Genomic DNA, 15,213 nt, shown 5'->3' on the forward strand with positions numbered 1-15,213 from the left:
GGCTACGGCGTACGGCCTGCGGCTGTGGAACGGGTCTAGGCGGGTGTGAGCGAGGGGCAGTTGCTTTGCTTACGGACAAGGGAAGGAAGCGTTGCACTTGCACTTGCAGCAGGGGAAGGGGGCTCTGCTTCTGCTCACGTTAGCTGTTGTACGTCGCCACCGGCTCCACTGCGCCGTGCAAACGGAACGGAGCGTGCGTGCGGGCTTCACGTCTCGCGGGCGCCGCGTTGGGGGCGAGAAATGGGAATGTACACTTAGCCAAGATTTACCAAAAGAGTGAGCGAAGAGCAATGCGATTGTGACCGATTGATGTGAGCCAGTATTCGTTTTGTCAAACGGCGTCCCCGCCAGTTTGCCATAGTCGGCCGTACGTGCTGCCGATGTTGCGTCGTCGCCGATAAGAAACGTGTGCATATGCAAACTAATCAAATGATACCGAGGAAAAATTAAATGATACTGATAGAGATTCATAGAGGAGGAAGTCAAGAATGTGATTGATCAAATGGAAAAAAAATAAAGCTGCAAGTCCTAATGAAATTTCCATTGAGTTTTACCAAGTATGCTGGGACATAATCGGATATGATTTGGTGGCAGTAATCCATGATTTGTATGATCACAAAATTGATCTTCATAGAATTAATTATGGTGTTATTACCTTGATCCCGAAAGGAGAGGAGGTAGATAGAATACAGAAATTCAGACCCATTTGTTTGCTGCAGGTTTTGTTTAAAATCTTCACTAAAACTCTCACTGTAAGAGCTGCTCCTGTTATGGAGAAACTGTTGTCTTCCTACCAGACTGCTTTTATCAAGGAAAGATTTATAACTGATGGGATTATGTTACTCCAAGAGGTTTTGAGAGAGAGAAAGTTCAGAAGCAGCAAGGGGTTGTCCTGAAAATAGACTTTGAAATGGCATATAATAAAGTTAATTGGAATTTTCTGTTCACGGAAGGGTTTCATTGATAATTGGATCATATGGATAAAAAAAGGTGGTTACAAAAGGCACTTTGAGTGTGAAAATTAATGATGTTATTGGCCCATACTTTGCCAGCTGTAAAGGAGTCAGGGGATCCTTTTGCCCCTTTTCTGTTCAACATGGCAGCAAACAACCTGGCTAAGATGATTTCTTTCGCACAACAGAATGGTTTGATTACTGGTTTGGCCAGTAACTTGATAGATAAAGGAGTGGCTGTTTTACAATATGGAGATGACATCGTCCTTTTGATTCAAGATAGTGAAGAACAAGCTGTCAACTTGAAACTCCCGCTGTATATTTTTGAAGCCATGTTAGACTTTGAGAAAAGTGAAGTGATGAAGGTTCTAGAGGATGACATTAAGGCACAAGAAGTGACGAAGGTTCTAGAGGATGACATTAAGGCACATGATTTTGCTGCTCTGCTCAATTGCCAGCAAGGAGTTTGGCCCATAAAATACTTGGGTACTCATGTGTGTGCTAGAAAACCAACTGTTGCAGAGATGGGTTTCCTTGGAGAGAAAACAAAAAAGAAGATGAGTGGCTGGGTTGTAACTCCATGTCTATTGGAGGAAGGGTAATTAAATGTTTATCCAATATTGTTGTCCACCAAATGTCTATGATGTTACTACATAAGGAAAATGTAGAGGAGATTGATAAACCAATAAGGTCCTTTTTATAGGCTAGGAGTGCTGACAAAAAAATCATTTTGTTAAGTGGAAGTGAATATGTAAACCAAAGAAGAAAGGTGTGTTGGATTTGAAGGATCTCTACAAATTCAACAATAGTTTGATATGCAAATGGTGGTGGAAACTTGAATGTGGCTCTAGCCCTTGGCAGGATTTGATGAAACAAAAATACATGAGAGGGGGAGGTGTATTTTATACAAAGTATAGATCTAGTGATTCTCCACTGTGGAAGGACATGCTTCAGGTCAAACATATATATCTGAAAGGCAAGAGAATGCAGGTGGGCAATGGCAGGAATACTAGTTTCCGAGGAGATGTTTGGTGTGACCAAATGCTTTTAATGGAAAGATTTCCTGATATATATGACATATGTGTGGAACAGAAGATTACAGTAGCTAATGCAGCTGCTTTGAACTAGAACTTTTCCTTCAGGAGATGGATGACTCTAGATTTGGCCTTACAGATACATGGGCTATCCCAGATTGTTGCTCAAACTGTGCTCTGTGATGAACTAGATAAACCATTCTGAAAGTGGACAAAAAGTGGCAAATTCTGTATATAAACACTTGTGTAGCTGTGGGATGGACAGAACTTTCAAACACATGTGGAAGAGCAAGATTCCTCTCAAGATAAAGGTTTGGTTGTGGCTTATCTGGCATGATGCTATTGCTGCCAAAGACAACTTGCTGAAACGCAACTGGCATGGAGATTATGTTTGTCAGTTCTGTAATGAGAATGAATCCATCTCTCATTTATTCTTTAACTCTCCTGCAACAAAATTTGTGTGGAGTCAGTTGGTCAGGCAATTGGTGCATCATCAAGACATGGCTCATTCACTCAGTTCTTTTGGTGGTTTCCTCAATTCATTCCTGCCAGTAGAAATACACAGATTGCTGGGTTGACTGCTATTTGTTGGGCTATCTAGAAGCTCAAAAACAGGGCATGTTTTGAACACAAGCTGATAAAAAATCTTTTTAACTAATTAGTTATTCTACTGTGTTTATGAAACACTGGGCAGGTTTGCACAAAGGAAAAGATGCAAAATACATTCGTGCAGGAGCTGATGGTTTGCTGAGATTGGCTGGGGCTACTGCTAATCCTGGAGGATTTTTGCAACAACTAATGGACGTCACCCTCTCCATTTGATGGATGTTTATAGAGACGAAGAAAAGGCTAGGAGGATGGAAGGGGATGGACAAGATGGTGATGTCACTTGATTTGCCTGTCTCAAAAAATATGGATGTCTGTTTGATGCTTTTGCCATATGCGTGTAATCTCTGGAGAAGGAGTGCTAGTTCTTTTCCCCTAGTAGGATAGTGGATTTTATCTCTGCTGTGGTGTTGTAAATATATAAAATCTCTAAGTCCTCTTGAACGCTAGCAGTAGGCGGCGCCCCTCCCCCCGCTGTTTTTGTTTTGCTTTTGGCTTTTGAGACGCTGACACTATATTTTGTTATCTGGTGATAATGAAATTCGATCCAGTGGGATCGCTTGGAAAAAATGCAAACTAATCTCGTGTTCCATCTAAATCAACTTCTTTGTCGATTTAATAGAAAATCAAATCAACCCGCGGTCCATTTTTACCGCGGTTGTGTTACAGCTTGGGATGTGCACCATGATGTCTCAGATGCTTTTCGGTTTCATGAAGATTTAACCGAGATTTACTTTATCTTTAGAGAATCGGTTTGTAGCTCTATTGAGGTCTCACTATGGTTCTATAAGGGTTTCAAACAAGTTTCATAGGCTAGAGGTGAGGTTTGATTTATACTAACTCCATTGAAAGTCCAGATCCGGCTCGGCTGAAATCCATATGAAATCTCTAAGAAATGCTTAATGGAAGACATCTACAGAGTTGTGAATGTTTTCATAAATGCTTGAGCCAAGTATTACAGTGAAATGTTTTTTTTTCTTGAAAAACAAAGTCAAAGTTGGTCATGTTCCGAACGTCTTGGCAAAAAGACGGTGGCCAATCCAAAATGAATATATGGTTCAAAATATAAGGTCCTTTTATGTTCGACTGAAAAATTACTAGCATGAATCTAATGGAGGGATGCACAATGAGAATTGGCTTGCATGAAATACGAAACTTTCTTGTTTTTTTTTGCAGATGTTACAACAAGCCATCATGTCCATCTGTTTTCATCTAGAAACCCAAAAGGCTAATGTGCTTTGGGTACATAAATTTCTCAGCTTCACTGGATACACGCTCGATAATTTAGCAAGGCAAATATGCCCTGAGTTGGGTGGGGTCCTCGGACTTCCAGGCGGTTTTTCTTTTGGGCTGCTGTGAACCCTTGGATCTCGCCAATACAGCCTCCTATGGTTTTCGTTACCGAGATATCTTTTCTTTTTTCCCAGGGATTTTTTGGGTAATCAGCTCCCATGCTGCAAACAGTCAAATCTGAACCTTGTCGCTCTTCTTTCCTCGTGGGCAGGAAGCACACCAGCAGCGTGCGTTGCGTGATTCCACTGTGTTTTTTGCACTTGACTGGGTGGACAGTTGACCGGAAGATAACTTCGATTCGCCCGGCCAGCAGGCGGGCGGCGTGCTTATCTTGTGTGACAACACTACAGAGCGAGTAGCTCTTCTAGTCGGGCAGCTGTGTGACAACACTCCTGAGAAAGCGGCGCTTTTGTGTAACATGCTATGGTGGTGCATTATGGTCCATAAGGTCCCATTTGATTTGAGCAACTTTCATTTGAAGTTATGCAAATCTAGCAACGAATATCGATGAACATTAAGTCAACACTATTCATGTTTGGTTTTTTTACATACCTTTCAAACCAACACATGATTATAAACTTAAAATTTCTGAAACATTTTAAATTCGGTTCCATATAGTTTTCATCGTAACATATTTTTCTGTAACTTTCTTCTATTATTAATCCATGCCGACCAACATAAAATAACGATATTGGCTTTTCTCCGAAAACACACATAGTTGAAGGTTATGAAGCCAAATATGTTATAATTCTTTGACAATTGTTTTGTGAAAACATGATAACCCAACCTATGGTTCGATGTCAAGAAGGGTGGTCGAACCTCCGACCCATAGTATCAAGCCAACGTGTTGATGCCATGCGTGTACATTAAGGAGTAACACTATTTTAGTTTGAGGCGACTTTCCATAGATATCGATAGTGAGACGTATGTGGTGACTAGGTCTATTTTGAAGCTCCGCAACTCCATCCGCTGTAAGGGTTATGTGAGTCGCGCATGCTTTTGTAATCATGTGTTGTAGGAACAAAAAAAAATCCTCAAAACTCACTCTAAATCCTCACAGGAACTTTGAATATGATCATTTTACTGAAGACTTGCTGTGATTATCTAAGAATATCAAGGGTGTTTTGGCAAATTGGATATTTTAATACAGTAGTACTTTTTTTAATATTTTACATTAAATAACACAACCTTGGCTTGGAGTCAGCGAAACCCAGCGCCCACACCCACGGACATGGGGTTTGTGGCCTGGGTTTCTTTTTTGAGCGCAAGTGAGGCCGGAGACGGAGAGGAGGAAGCAGACCCGCGAAGCTGAGCGAGAGCCGAGGATCCTCCACCGCCTCCTTCCCTCTTCCTCTCCGATCCACGGTTCCACGCCATGGACACCTCATCCCCGTATTCTGGTCCGCACCCATCCCCATCTCTCTCTCCTTCCCTCCCCCCCACCCGTTTTTTTTTCGTGCGTTTTTTCTGGGCAGGCTTTGCGTACGGACGTGCTTCCGTAGGTTTCGGGCATCCGATTCCTGACGCAATCGGCATTGGTCTTGTTTTGCGCGCTACCTGGGGAAATCAGGCCCTTTTGGTTGGTCTGGTTGCGATTTAGGCCTTCAGTTAGGCCTTGTCAGCGAAATCGCTTTTATCTTACACGCATTTTGCTGGTTCCTCCCCTGTTCGGATGCTCTCTCTAGGGTGCAATGTGCGCGTGGAAGTTTACTGCCTGATCGCTAGCTAGGCTTGTCTGTAGTGATGTTACCTTTTCTGAAGACGACCAAGAAACCAGAAATGTTGCTTTTTTTCCCCAAATATTACTTGCCAGGGACAGGATCTCATCAGTTATTATGACTTATGAGTAGCACACATTACATATTTGTAGATGTCTGCGCATTTGATTAAACCCATGATAGTATATTAAGCACAGGATGGGTGAATAAATCATTTCCCGTTTTTCACTTTGTAGCATCTTTTTTTTTAGAGCAATATCATATTATTATTTGATAAAAGAAGGAGTGAGGAGTAGTAATAATTGTTGAGTTTATGTGTTAGTGTGAGAGATTCTTTCTAGTAGATCCAGTATCCAGTGTACCTTAGTTTCGGGTGATTATCTATTATGTGGAAGAGACCTGCTATACTCGTAATGTTTCTGTTGTTCACCATTCATTGGAGGACGTAATGTTGGTTACCACTCTACTGCTAACTTTGAGAATGTTCTGATTTTTTTGTGAGCATTGACTTTACCTTTCTGGTTCTCCAGGATTTCTTGCTGACCCGGCGAAATGCCGTTTGCTGAATGTCGATGCAAAGAGAGAACTTCTCAGTGAATTGTCAAAGTCTCCAGATAGGGCACTTGAACTGCTGCAAGAATGGAGACGCCGTGATATTATGCAGATTTTCTGTTCTGAATTCTGTAAAGACAGAAAATATCGAGGGACATCAAAACAGGATATACTACATTATCTATTCAATGCTGTTAATGGGAAGTCATGTGCCCGTGGGAAATGTAGCCATGGGAAATATATGAAGAGATCAGGCCCTGAGCCAAACTCAAGTGACATCCAGTTGCCTTACAAAAGACGGAAAAAATGTGATGTTCCAGCACTTCCAGTTATTGCAAGCACTCCAGTTACAGATGGTATAATTGTACCAACAAACAATGCAAACCTTTGTGAACATTCAGCTTGTAGGGCTAATCTTGTTCCAGAAGATAAATTTTGCAAACGTTGCTCATGCTGCATTTGTTTGAAGTACGATGAAAACAAAGATCCTAGCCTCTGGCTGTTCTGCAATTCAGACCAACCCTTGCAGGAAGAGTCGTGTGGTTTGTCATGCCACCTAGAATGTGCATTTAAGGATGAAAGATCTGGCATTCTGCAGAATGGACAGTCAAAGAAACTTGATGGTTGTTATTACTGCACCCACTGTGGGAAACAAAATGATTTGCTTGGGTATTTTCTGAAACATTTCTCAGTTACGGTATTATGCATTCTAATGTCAACACACATATCTGTTCATGTACTTGTTAGCCACCTTATCGCATCAGTGTTATTCTTGCAAATCTCCATCATGATTCACTGATTTGGAATGGTTCAGCTTTTAGCCTCTCGCTGAATTTTATTTTTGTGTGATTTTTCTCGTAGACTGAAATTTCCACGTAAAGAACTAGTGTAACATGTATGCTGTGTGGAGGTGGTACATGTCACAGTAATGTCTCTTTAGTTGTTGATCTGAGCTGTCTAGATTCCATCCAGTTACTAAGATAATTAGTTTCTGTTTCTGCTACTATAGGATTACTGCTTTTCATTTTTATGGTAGCTAAGAGAAATAAAAGAGTTGGATCAAATTCTTACAGTGCTCAGCGTGGTTTCTATTTTCACCTTGTGTGATCTACATGCACCTGAGAGCTGAGGTCAGACTGGTTTGTGACCCTGATTATCCCAGTTTGGTTAGTCAAAGTTTAGTTAGTAAGGATGACCATATAATCATTTTCTCAGGTGCTGGAAGAGACAACTGTTGATAGCAAAAGATGCTCGGCGGTTGGATGTCTTGTGCCATCGGATATTACTTAGTCATAAGATCCTCATTTCCACTAAGAAGTACTTGGTCCTCCATGAGGTTGTGGATACAGCAATGAAGATGCTGGAGGGTGAGCTTGGTCCGATTACTGGCCTTCCAGGTAAGGGTCGGGGAATTGTTGACCATCTTCCTGTAGGTGCTGCAGTTCAGAAGCTTTGTACCCGTGCCATAGAAACTCTGGAATCCATGTTAAATGGCGCATTAGCTGTTGATTCACAAATTCAGAGTGAGTCCACGTTTTCCTTTTTTTTTATCACCGTGCACCTCTAATTTCTATGAATGCTTATGCATAACTTGTAATTCAGGTTCTCGTATGGTACCATCAGACTTCATAAAGCTTGAGGATATATCCCATGAATCTGTTACTGTAGCTTTTGACTTGGATGTATGCTCCATGCTCTCTCAAGGTTTAACTGGCTTTAACTTGTGGCACCGGAAGGCTAGTGAAGAAGATTATCCTTCAAACCTAACAGGCATAATACCGATGACATCAAGAATGTTAGTGGTCAGAGGACTTGCTCCATGTACGTCTTATGTCATCAAGGTTGTTGCATTCACCGTCTCAAAGAAGATTGGGTCGTGGGAAGTCAGGACAAATACCATTGGCTGTCCTAAGGGGCTGGATGCAAAAGATTCAATGCCAGTGGATGTTGGAAAAGATCCAAATAACAAAAGCGTGAAGGCAAAAGGTAGTGGTCTGTCCAATGCTTCTTCAGAAGGTGTGGAATCAGAAGAAGTCAGTACTGATCATGCTGATCTCAATGATTTGTTAGAAACTGATATTGGACGTTATAAAAGTCTTGATATCCTTTACTCACTAAAGGCGCCTCATTACTGCAATGAAACCACTAGTTACTCTCAAGATCGAAAATTACATGTTGCTGGGGTAACCAAAGTTGATGGGCCGGATGAAACTCCTAGGGTACAGGCATCAGCTTTGGATGACAACAAAGAAGAACCTGGTTCAGCTGCTCAAGCAGTTTCACTAATGAGACCCAGAGAGTTAATGGCGTGTAGTCAGAGAGCTTTGAAGACAAACGTGGGAAAGATTGGTTCAAAAATTGCATCAGTTGCACACACTGGAATCAAGTTGGTTGCTCCACCTGAATACAAGGGCTCATTGCTACACGTCATCCGGAAAGAGAGTAAAAACTGCAAGAGGGTTTCTCGAATGAGCTTTGAAGCCAAATCTGGTGATCATGTTCCTCAAGATGACAGTTCCAAGACTGAAACAGACCCAGGGTGTTTGTCATGCAAAAGCACACCAGGGAGAATTGATGATGGTGGGCACAAGGATGGACCTTCAGAACCTAACACATCTGCTCAAGTAACGTCTCTTGCGAAGTCCTCAAACTTGGTGCCTCACAAGCAGGGGATTTTATTGGAGAAGGCACCTGGTTCACCGGCTCCAAGAACAGGGAATGGTATTGGATTGAGCGATAGGATTATCAGAACAGGCTTTATATCTAGCAATGATGACCATGTTCCTCATCCTGGCCCTCTGAAATCTGGAACAGAACCATGGAGTCCATCGAGCAGTAACCCCTCAGGGAAACCTGATGACATCGAGAGAACCGATGAAAATGCTTACGTAGTCTGTGTCAACGTGGTCAGGCGGCTGGAATGCGAGGGTCACGTCGAGGCTAACTTCAGAGTGAAGTTCTTGACATGGTTGAGCCTACGAGCGACTCGACGTGAAAAGAAGATAGTTAATGTGTTCGTGGACACTTTCGTTGACGACCCCGCGAGCCTTGCCGGCCAGCTACGCGACACCTTCTCAGAGGCAATCTACACCAAGAGGCTACCTATAGAGCCATAGTGTCTGTGCATGCAACTTAAGCGCTGACAGTAGAGGACTTATTTTTTGCGTGGAAAGATGAAGGGAGTTGCCATCATCCCACTTTTAGAGGATATACCGCTGATTTATTAGCTGACTCTTGCATCAATTTCTCACTGGAACCTTATCCACTGTAATAGTTTGTTATATTTTGTTAATTTTCCTGCCTTCAGCTGAAAGTTGAACATCTTAATCAGTATGTAGCATCAGGAAATTTGCAATCCAGAACAACTCTTATTTTGAAATTCTGATGTGTTTGTTAGTGTGCGCAACTACAGATCTTAATTCCGAGTTGTGTGGTCGCTGCTTGTCAAGTTGAATGTGCTGGCTAAGTATCTCTTGTGCTGTAAAGAATAGGAACAATAATGTGCAGAGATTATACAGTACTACTACATAGTGCAGGGCCGCAAATATTGTTTTCAGGTCAAACCACCTTTTATAGTGACATGAAGAATGGCCTTTTCTAAACTGACAGTGATATCAATGACAAAAGTTTTATAGTGACATGAAGAATGGCCTTTTCTAAACTGACAGTGATAGCAATAACAAAAGATGAAACATTTAACATTTGTTTATATTTACATGTAGCTGACAGAAAATCAGACTAGTACCGCAACATGTTTATTTCCTCTCACTAAACTGATCTTAATATCAGTAATCCTGCACACTACCTGGTCTGTAAAAAGCATGTGATCCTTACTCACATTTTAATTACATATGGTATTGAATGTTGTTCATCATATCAAATCTCTGGGTCTAGAATGATTCGAACCCTAGTCGACATGGGAGCTGAACTTGTTATGGTTATGTCTATTGTCCTGCTTGTTTGACCCATGTATGTCGACGCTGTGTCTTCACCAGCAAACCCTTTGCTCAGTGCGGTAGGCTGCTTAGGCTCCATTGGTATGCTCATTGTTTCAGAGTTCAGCATTGCAGCAACATCTGTCATGGTGGGCCGATCTGCTGGATCTTCCTGAGCACAAAGCAGTGCCACCTGAGTGCACCGTGTTATCTCAGCAATTTCATATCCGCTCCCTAACGCCGGATCCACAAGCTCATGCAACCTTTGGTCCTTCCACATATGCCATGCCTGAAATAGTTTTGCAACAAATTGACATGAGAGAACTGCGGCCCAATAAAATTTTATAAATATATATGGGCCACGTATTGAAACATACGGTCGTGATTGATAAATTTAAGAAATCTTGCTTGAAATATATGGTCAGATCACTCACAGCTCGTACAAGATCACCAACAGTATCTCCTTGTCTGTCGTGCATGGTATTCTTTCTACCGCTAATGATCACCAGAACGCAGACGCCGAAGCTGAACACATCTGTCTTCATTGAGTAAACTCCTTGAGATGCGTACTCCGGAGCTTTGTAACCACTGAAAGTTGCAAACACAAGAGATCAAAACTGTAATATTGGAACAATTGAAAACAGACGATGGAATATGTAGAGATTGATAAATTAGGGAGATCATACCTAGTGCCCACAACCCTGCTTGTACACTCCTCTGCTACGTCTGAACTCAGTACTCTAGCTGATCCAAAATCAGCTATCTTTGGGATCATGTCATAATCCAAGAGAATATTATGTGGTTTCAAGTCTCTATGGACAATCCAGAATTGCTTATGCAGGTAAATTAGGCCCTCCGCCAATCCTTCAATTATCTTGAGTCGCTTTGACCAGCGTAGTAATGGCCCCTTTGTTCTGTCTGAAAAATGTTCTAAGAATGATTATGCTATTGTAATTTCCATTCTTCTCTAAACCAAATTAGAGTAGTTTTAGCATGTTCCCTAAAAAATGTGCCACAACTCTATACACAGCATTGCTTCTGTCCTGCTGGTTGCTTGGGAAAAAAGACAGGAGTAGTTTCAACCTGATTATGATTCGAGCAACTATGAATCAGGTTGTATTAGAGCTGTTGTAACATTTCATTTAAATGTACAAGTTTTGAATTCTTGCACATATTTACTAGGAACCAAATGAGGAACTCTAGAAAAATGTCTCTCATGATAGGGACATACCAGATATGTAACTGTCCAAGGAACCATTTTGCATGAGTTCATAGACTAGAATCCTCTCTTTCTGATGGGTGCACCACCCCAATAACCTAATCAGGTTAGTATGATGAAGCTTTGCAAGCTGCAATTCACTGTCAAAATTTGTTGCATGCTCATCAAGTCTTTTGATGGCAACCATAAGTCCGTCGGAAAACTGACCCTGCAATGGTTACTAAGGGAGTTCACATAACATTCTCTCAGCAGAAATCAGTACCTTATTGGGAAAAGGAAGGACATGCATTCACATTGTTAGTTTGTTTCGATGTTGGCATATTTTTAGCTTGTAAACCGTACCAAATCCACCCAACCCAATTATTTTATTCTCTGAGAAATTGTCCGTAACATCCACGATCTGAAAGAAGTTGAACTTCACAAATCCAGTGCAAGCCTCTTCTATACGGGTGCAGAGTTCTACAAGTTCTTCAATGTCGAAGGTTTTCTGTTCTTGCATTTTCCCTTTTCCTGAACTCATGGACAATTATCATTGTCAGATATTATCAATGGGATTGCAAAAAATTAGTAACATGACCAGTAGAGTAAAACTAGAGAGCAATGCTCCGGTTTGTTTGTTGCATACGCATACTTGTATCAGTCCCCGGTTTGTTTGTTGCATATGCATACTTGTATCAGTCATCAGCTTGTCCTAATCAGGGACTTCCATGTATGAGAGGGCCAACATATGAAAACAAATGGAGATTGTCATAGAAGTCATGCAATATATTGATGGTGTTTCCATCACTGAAGTCACATCTTTCATGTCGTTACTAATGGAGTAGATATGTGCTAAAAATAACTTCTCAAGTATATTTCAGTAGTCAATAAAAACTCTTTTCGGGTGTGAACTCTTTTCAGATCTATCTTCTTGACGTGCCGCTTTGAGTCACAATAAACTCCACGTATCGAAAAAATATAACTTCATGTTCAGTAGTTTGAATTTCACAGTGTTTATCCTAAACATATGTTTGCACTAGCTGGTGCTCTTCTATCGCATGTGTTCATTAACTTCTATATGGCCACAGTGAAATCTATGTGGTGAAGTAATGTTTGCTCATGAAAAGTATGCCCATATAATAAAAATAATATCAAACTCATTCATACGGATTTTTTATTCTCTCTATCGCAAATACATGGGCAAGAGGGTATTGCAACCACACAGATGGAAATAATACTTGAAGCAGATAACGCTGGGATGCAACTGTCTGTTAGTTTCCATATCTGAGTTCATTGTTAAGTGCATTATGAAATTCCTTCAGCACGTCAATATTTTTTTTCCTTCAGGCCTTGTAATGCTACTGCTATTTGATTAAACCAGTCCCTTCACCCCCGCAAAAAAGTGCATTAGGAAATTCAGAGGGGTAACTACTTACCTAGAAATGGCTGTTCACCAACATGGCAAAATTCAGTAGCTCTTCGAATGCGTACTTCGGCGAACTCCAAAGCACTTGTTGGAAACCTAAACACAGGTACATCTCATCATTACTACTAGTATATATCTATGCTCCACCCACCAATGGCTTATTTGAGTCTCTAGAACTGACGAAATTATGGCATGGCTGAGCTTTACATCAATTCAATTTAAGGCAAAAGTTCATGTTTACTGGCAGAGATACTAGAATTTTGTTTTAAAATATAACACATGAACCAAGCGCTAGCCACTAGTCAACCAAATATCAAGTGGTCAACAACCATCTACTAGTTATCACCTTCCACATTGCTATTTGTTTGGTTAATAGACGCCACAAAACTTTAGATTCCAAATTTGAAGGTCAAAAACAGTAGATGGAAAATTTATCTTACCTGATATGACGATTTGACCTATGTGTGACAACACTGAGTACCCCGTCCTCAGCCTGCTAGACACGGACAGACAAAACGACGAGACATTATTGATGAACTATTGACCAGCACTGGTTGTACTACCTCAGCATTTCGAGAAATATGTTTGACTACAAATTCGGTCAATAAAATATGCCAAAAAATTATACCGTTGGATTCATATTGAAAAAAAAAATTTAGTAGTATAATTTTTGTGATATATTTCTTATATTTTGTTGACCAAATTAATAGTTAATTTTTTTTCTCGAAACATGTAATAGCCTTGTGAACCGGTATGGAGGGAGTATGAATTATGATTGAGATTAGCTCTGGCGTTATTACAAAGCTTAAACACCCTACGAAATCAGAATATCTTAATTCATATCGAATTGTTTAATTGGCAGTAATTTTTTTTGCAATTGGACTATAAAGCAATCATGCCCAGTTGCCCATGGTCACTCGAATAGACCAGTTCAATCGAATCTCTCTAAAGTAAGTGTTCCCCTCAGTCACAAGCTTTACAGGAACCCCTCAGTCACAAGCCTTAATTACCAGAAGTTGAACCATGGGTACCTTGACACGTTGATTGTTTGCAGAAGAACTGTCGACGAGGGCGATGAGCGGGATAAGGCGGATGAACATGTCAATCTCGTGCTGCGCTGCGCGGAGCTCGTCGGCCATCCGTGCCCCAAGGAGCAGGCGACGGAGGTAGCCGCAGTCCTGGCACGCGCTGACGAGCGCGTAGCACCGCCGCAGCGCGCCGCCGAGCTGCTCCAGCGGCCGCCTGGTGGCCTCCCGCCGCATCAGCTCCGCGAGCTCCAGCTCCTGCAGCAGGCCGCCGACGAGCTCGACGTGCTGCGCCAGCCGCACGCACGAGTCCCGGTGGCGGCGCGCCGCCAGGGCGGCTTGCACCACCATGGAGACCAGCCCGAGCGCGTCCACGCCGACCAGCTGCGCCACGCTGGAGGCCTGGCTCAGAGTGCCCCAAAGGGTGCTCGAGGAGGTGTCCAATGGGGTCGCCATGGTCGCAGCTTCCTGATCCTGCGCGCTGCGGACTCTCCTGCCACAGGCACCACCAGGCGGGCTGGTCTCGTTGCCGGCCGGTTTGCCGCCATTGGCGGTCAAAAGCAAGACACGTATCGGTTGGTGAGCTTGCGTTTGACCGAAACTTTGACTAAGCCTGGATTTTCATCGCGTTAGAATGTCACACTTTTCATTTTCGGTTTTGATAGAAATCAGATGTCGGATTTTTACTACTCTCCGATCCATATTACTTACTAAAATATATGTATCTACAACTTAAATATGTCTAGGTACATCTGAAAGAACATATCTTTTTAAGTAAGTGATTTTGGTGTTGATGAGAGTGGTTATATTCGACTAATTATTTTGTATGAGAATTAAAGGATATAGCAATGATCTTTGTGCCCAAAAGTTGAAGAGTTTGAAGTTATTATTTCGAGAAATAAAATGATCTTCATATTTGGGCTTAGATGAAAGAGAGAAAAGAAAGGAAGAAAGAAGAAAGAAAAGAAGAAAGGAAAGAAAAGAAGAAGAGAAGAAAAAGGAAAGGAGGGGCCGGCGGTACCACCGCGCTGCCCACGCTCGGAGCCTCCGGGCGTGGTACCGCCCAGGCGGGTGTGCTCTCAGAGATGGTCCAGGGGATAGGGGCGCCCCGTCGATACCTAGCCCGGTACCGAGGCCGGAGGCTCCACCCCGGCTCGGCCGGAGGTATCGCCCACCTTCGGCCAGAGCCTCCGGTCTCCCCTTCGGCCACGGCTCCTCCCCCAGCACGCCACGTTGACACGGCCGGTAGTACCAGCCCAACCTGGCCGGTACTACCGGTCACACCATCTCCAACGGCAGGATCCCCTCCCGGGGTATAAAAAACTCTTCTTCCCAATGGTTTTGACCAACGAAAATACCAAATCTAAGACCACCATTACTGAGCTCAAAACGCCTAGATCTCTCTACTCCTCCACTCAAACTCCACCATACTTGAGGATTTGGTAGAGATAACCTAGATCTACTTTTCCACCA

At 42.3% G+C, this 15,213-nt stretch overlaps 2 protein-coding genes across 2 annotated transcripts; one reads left to right on the plus strand and one right to left on the minus strand.

Annotated features, from left to right (window-relative positions):
- Nucleotides 1-1,096: 1,096 nt before the first annotated feature.
- On the plus strand, nt 1,097-9,414 carry LOC124665886 (VIN3-like protein 2). Its single transcript, XM_047203247.1, has 5 exons — nt 1,097-1,439; nt 6,135-6,825; nt 7,372-7,679; nt 7,759-8,877; nt 8,911-9,414. Exons 1-5 carry the CDS (start codon nt 1,097-1,099, stop codon nt 9,270-9,272), a joined length of 2,823 nt encoding a protein of 940 aa, XP_047059203.1. The 3' UTR covers nt 9,273-9,414.
- A 421-nt stretch (nt 9,415-9,835) lies between these two features.
- LOC124684713 (cysteine-rich receptor-like protein kinase 10) lies at nt 9,836-14,196 on the minus strand. The gene is made up of 8 exons (XM_047218974.1): nt 13,747-14,196; nt 13,156-13,208; nt 12,726-12,811; nt 11,623-11,820; nt 11,323-11,511; nt 10,778-10,835; nt 10,526-10,679; nt 9,836-10,380 (listed from the first exon to the last, which is right to left on the minus strand). Exons 1-8 carry the CDS (start codon nt 14,194-14,196, stop codon nt 10,033-10,035), a joined length of 1,536 nt encoding a protein of 511 aa, XP_047074930.1. The 3' UTR covers nt 9,836-10,032.
- Between the last annotated feature and the right edge of the window lie 1,017 nt (nt 14,197-15,213).

Source organism: Lolium rigidum, chromosome 1 (genome assembly GCF_022539505.1).
Source record: "Lolium rigidum isolate FL_2022 chromosome 1, APGP_CSIRO_Lrig_0.1, whole genome shotgun sequence".
NCBI classification, from domain to species: Eukaryota; Viridiplantae; Streptophyta; class Magnoliopsida; order Poales; family Poaceae; genus Lolium; species Lolium rigidum.

Coding starts and splice junctions, on each gene's coding strand:
- LOC124665886 (XM_047203247.1), top strand. CDS start 1,097: ATGGCAGCAAACAACCTGGCTAAGATGATTTCTTTCGCACAACAGAAT. Junction 1,440..6,134: donor TTGGCCCATAAAATACTTGG/GTACTCATGTGT, acceptor CTGGTTCTCCAG/GATTTCTTGCTGACCCGGCG. Junction 6,826..7,371: donor AAACAAAATGATTTGCTTGG/GTATTTTCTGAA, acceptor TCATTTTCTCAG/GTGCTGGAAGAGACAACTGT.
- LOC124684713 (XM_047218974.1), bottom strand. CDS start 14,196: ATGGCGACCCCATTGGACACCTCCTCGAGCACCCTTTGGGGCACTCTG. Junction 12,812..13,155: donor AGGTCAAATCGTCATATCAG/GTAAGATAAATT, acceptor ACCTGTGTTTAG/GTTTCCAACAAGTGCTTTGG. Junction 11,821..12,725: donor TGGTGAACAGCCATTTCTAG/GTAAGTAGTTAC, acceptor CCATGAGTTCAG/GAAAAGGGAAAATGCAAGAA.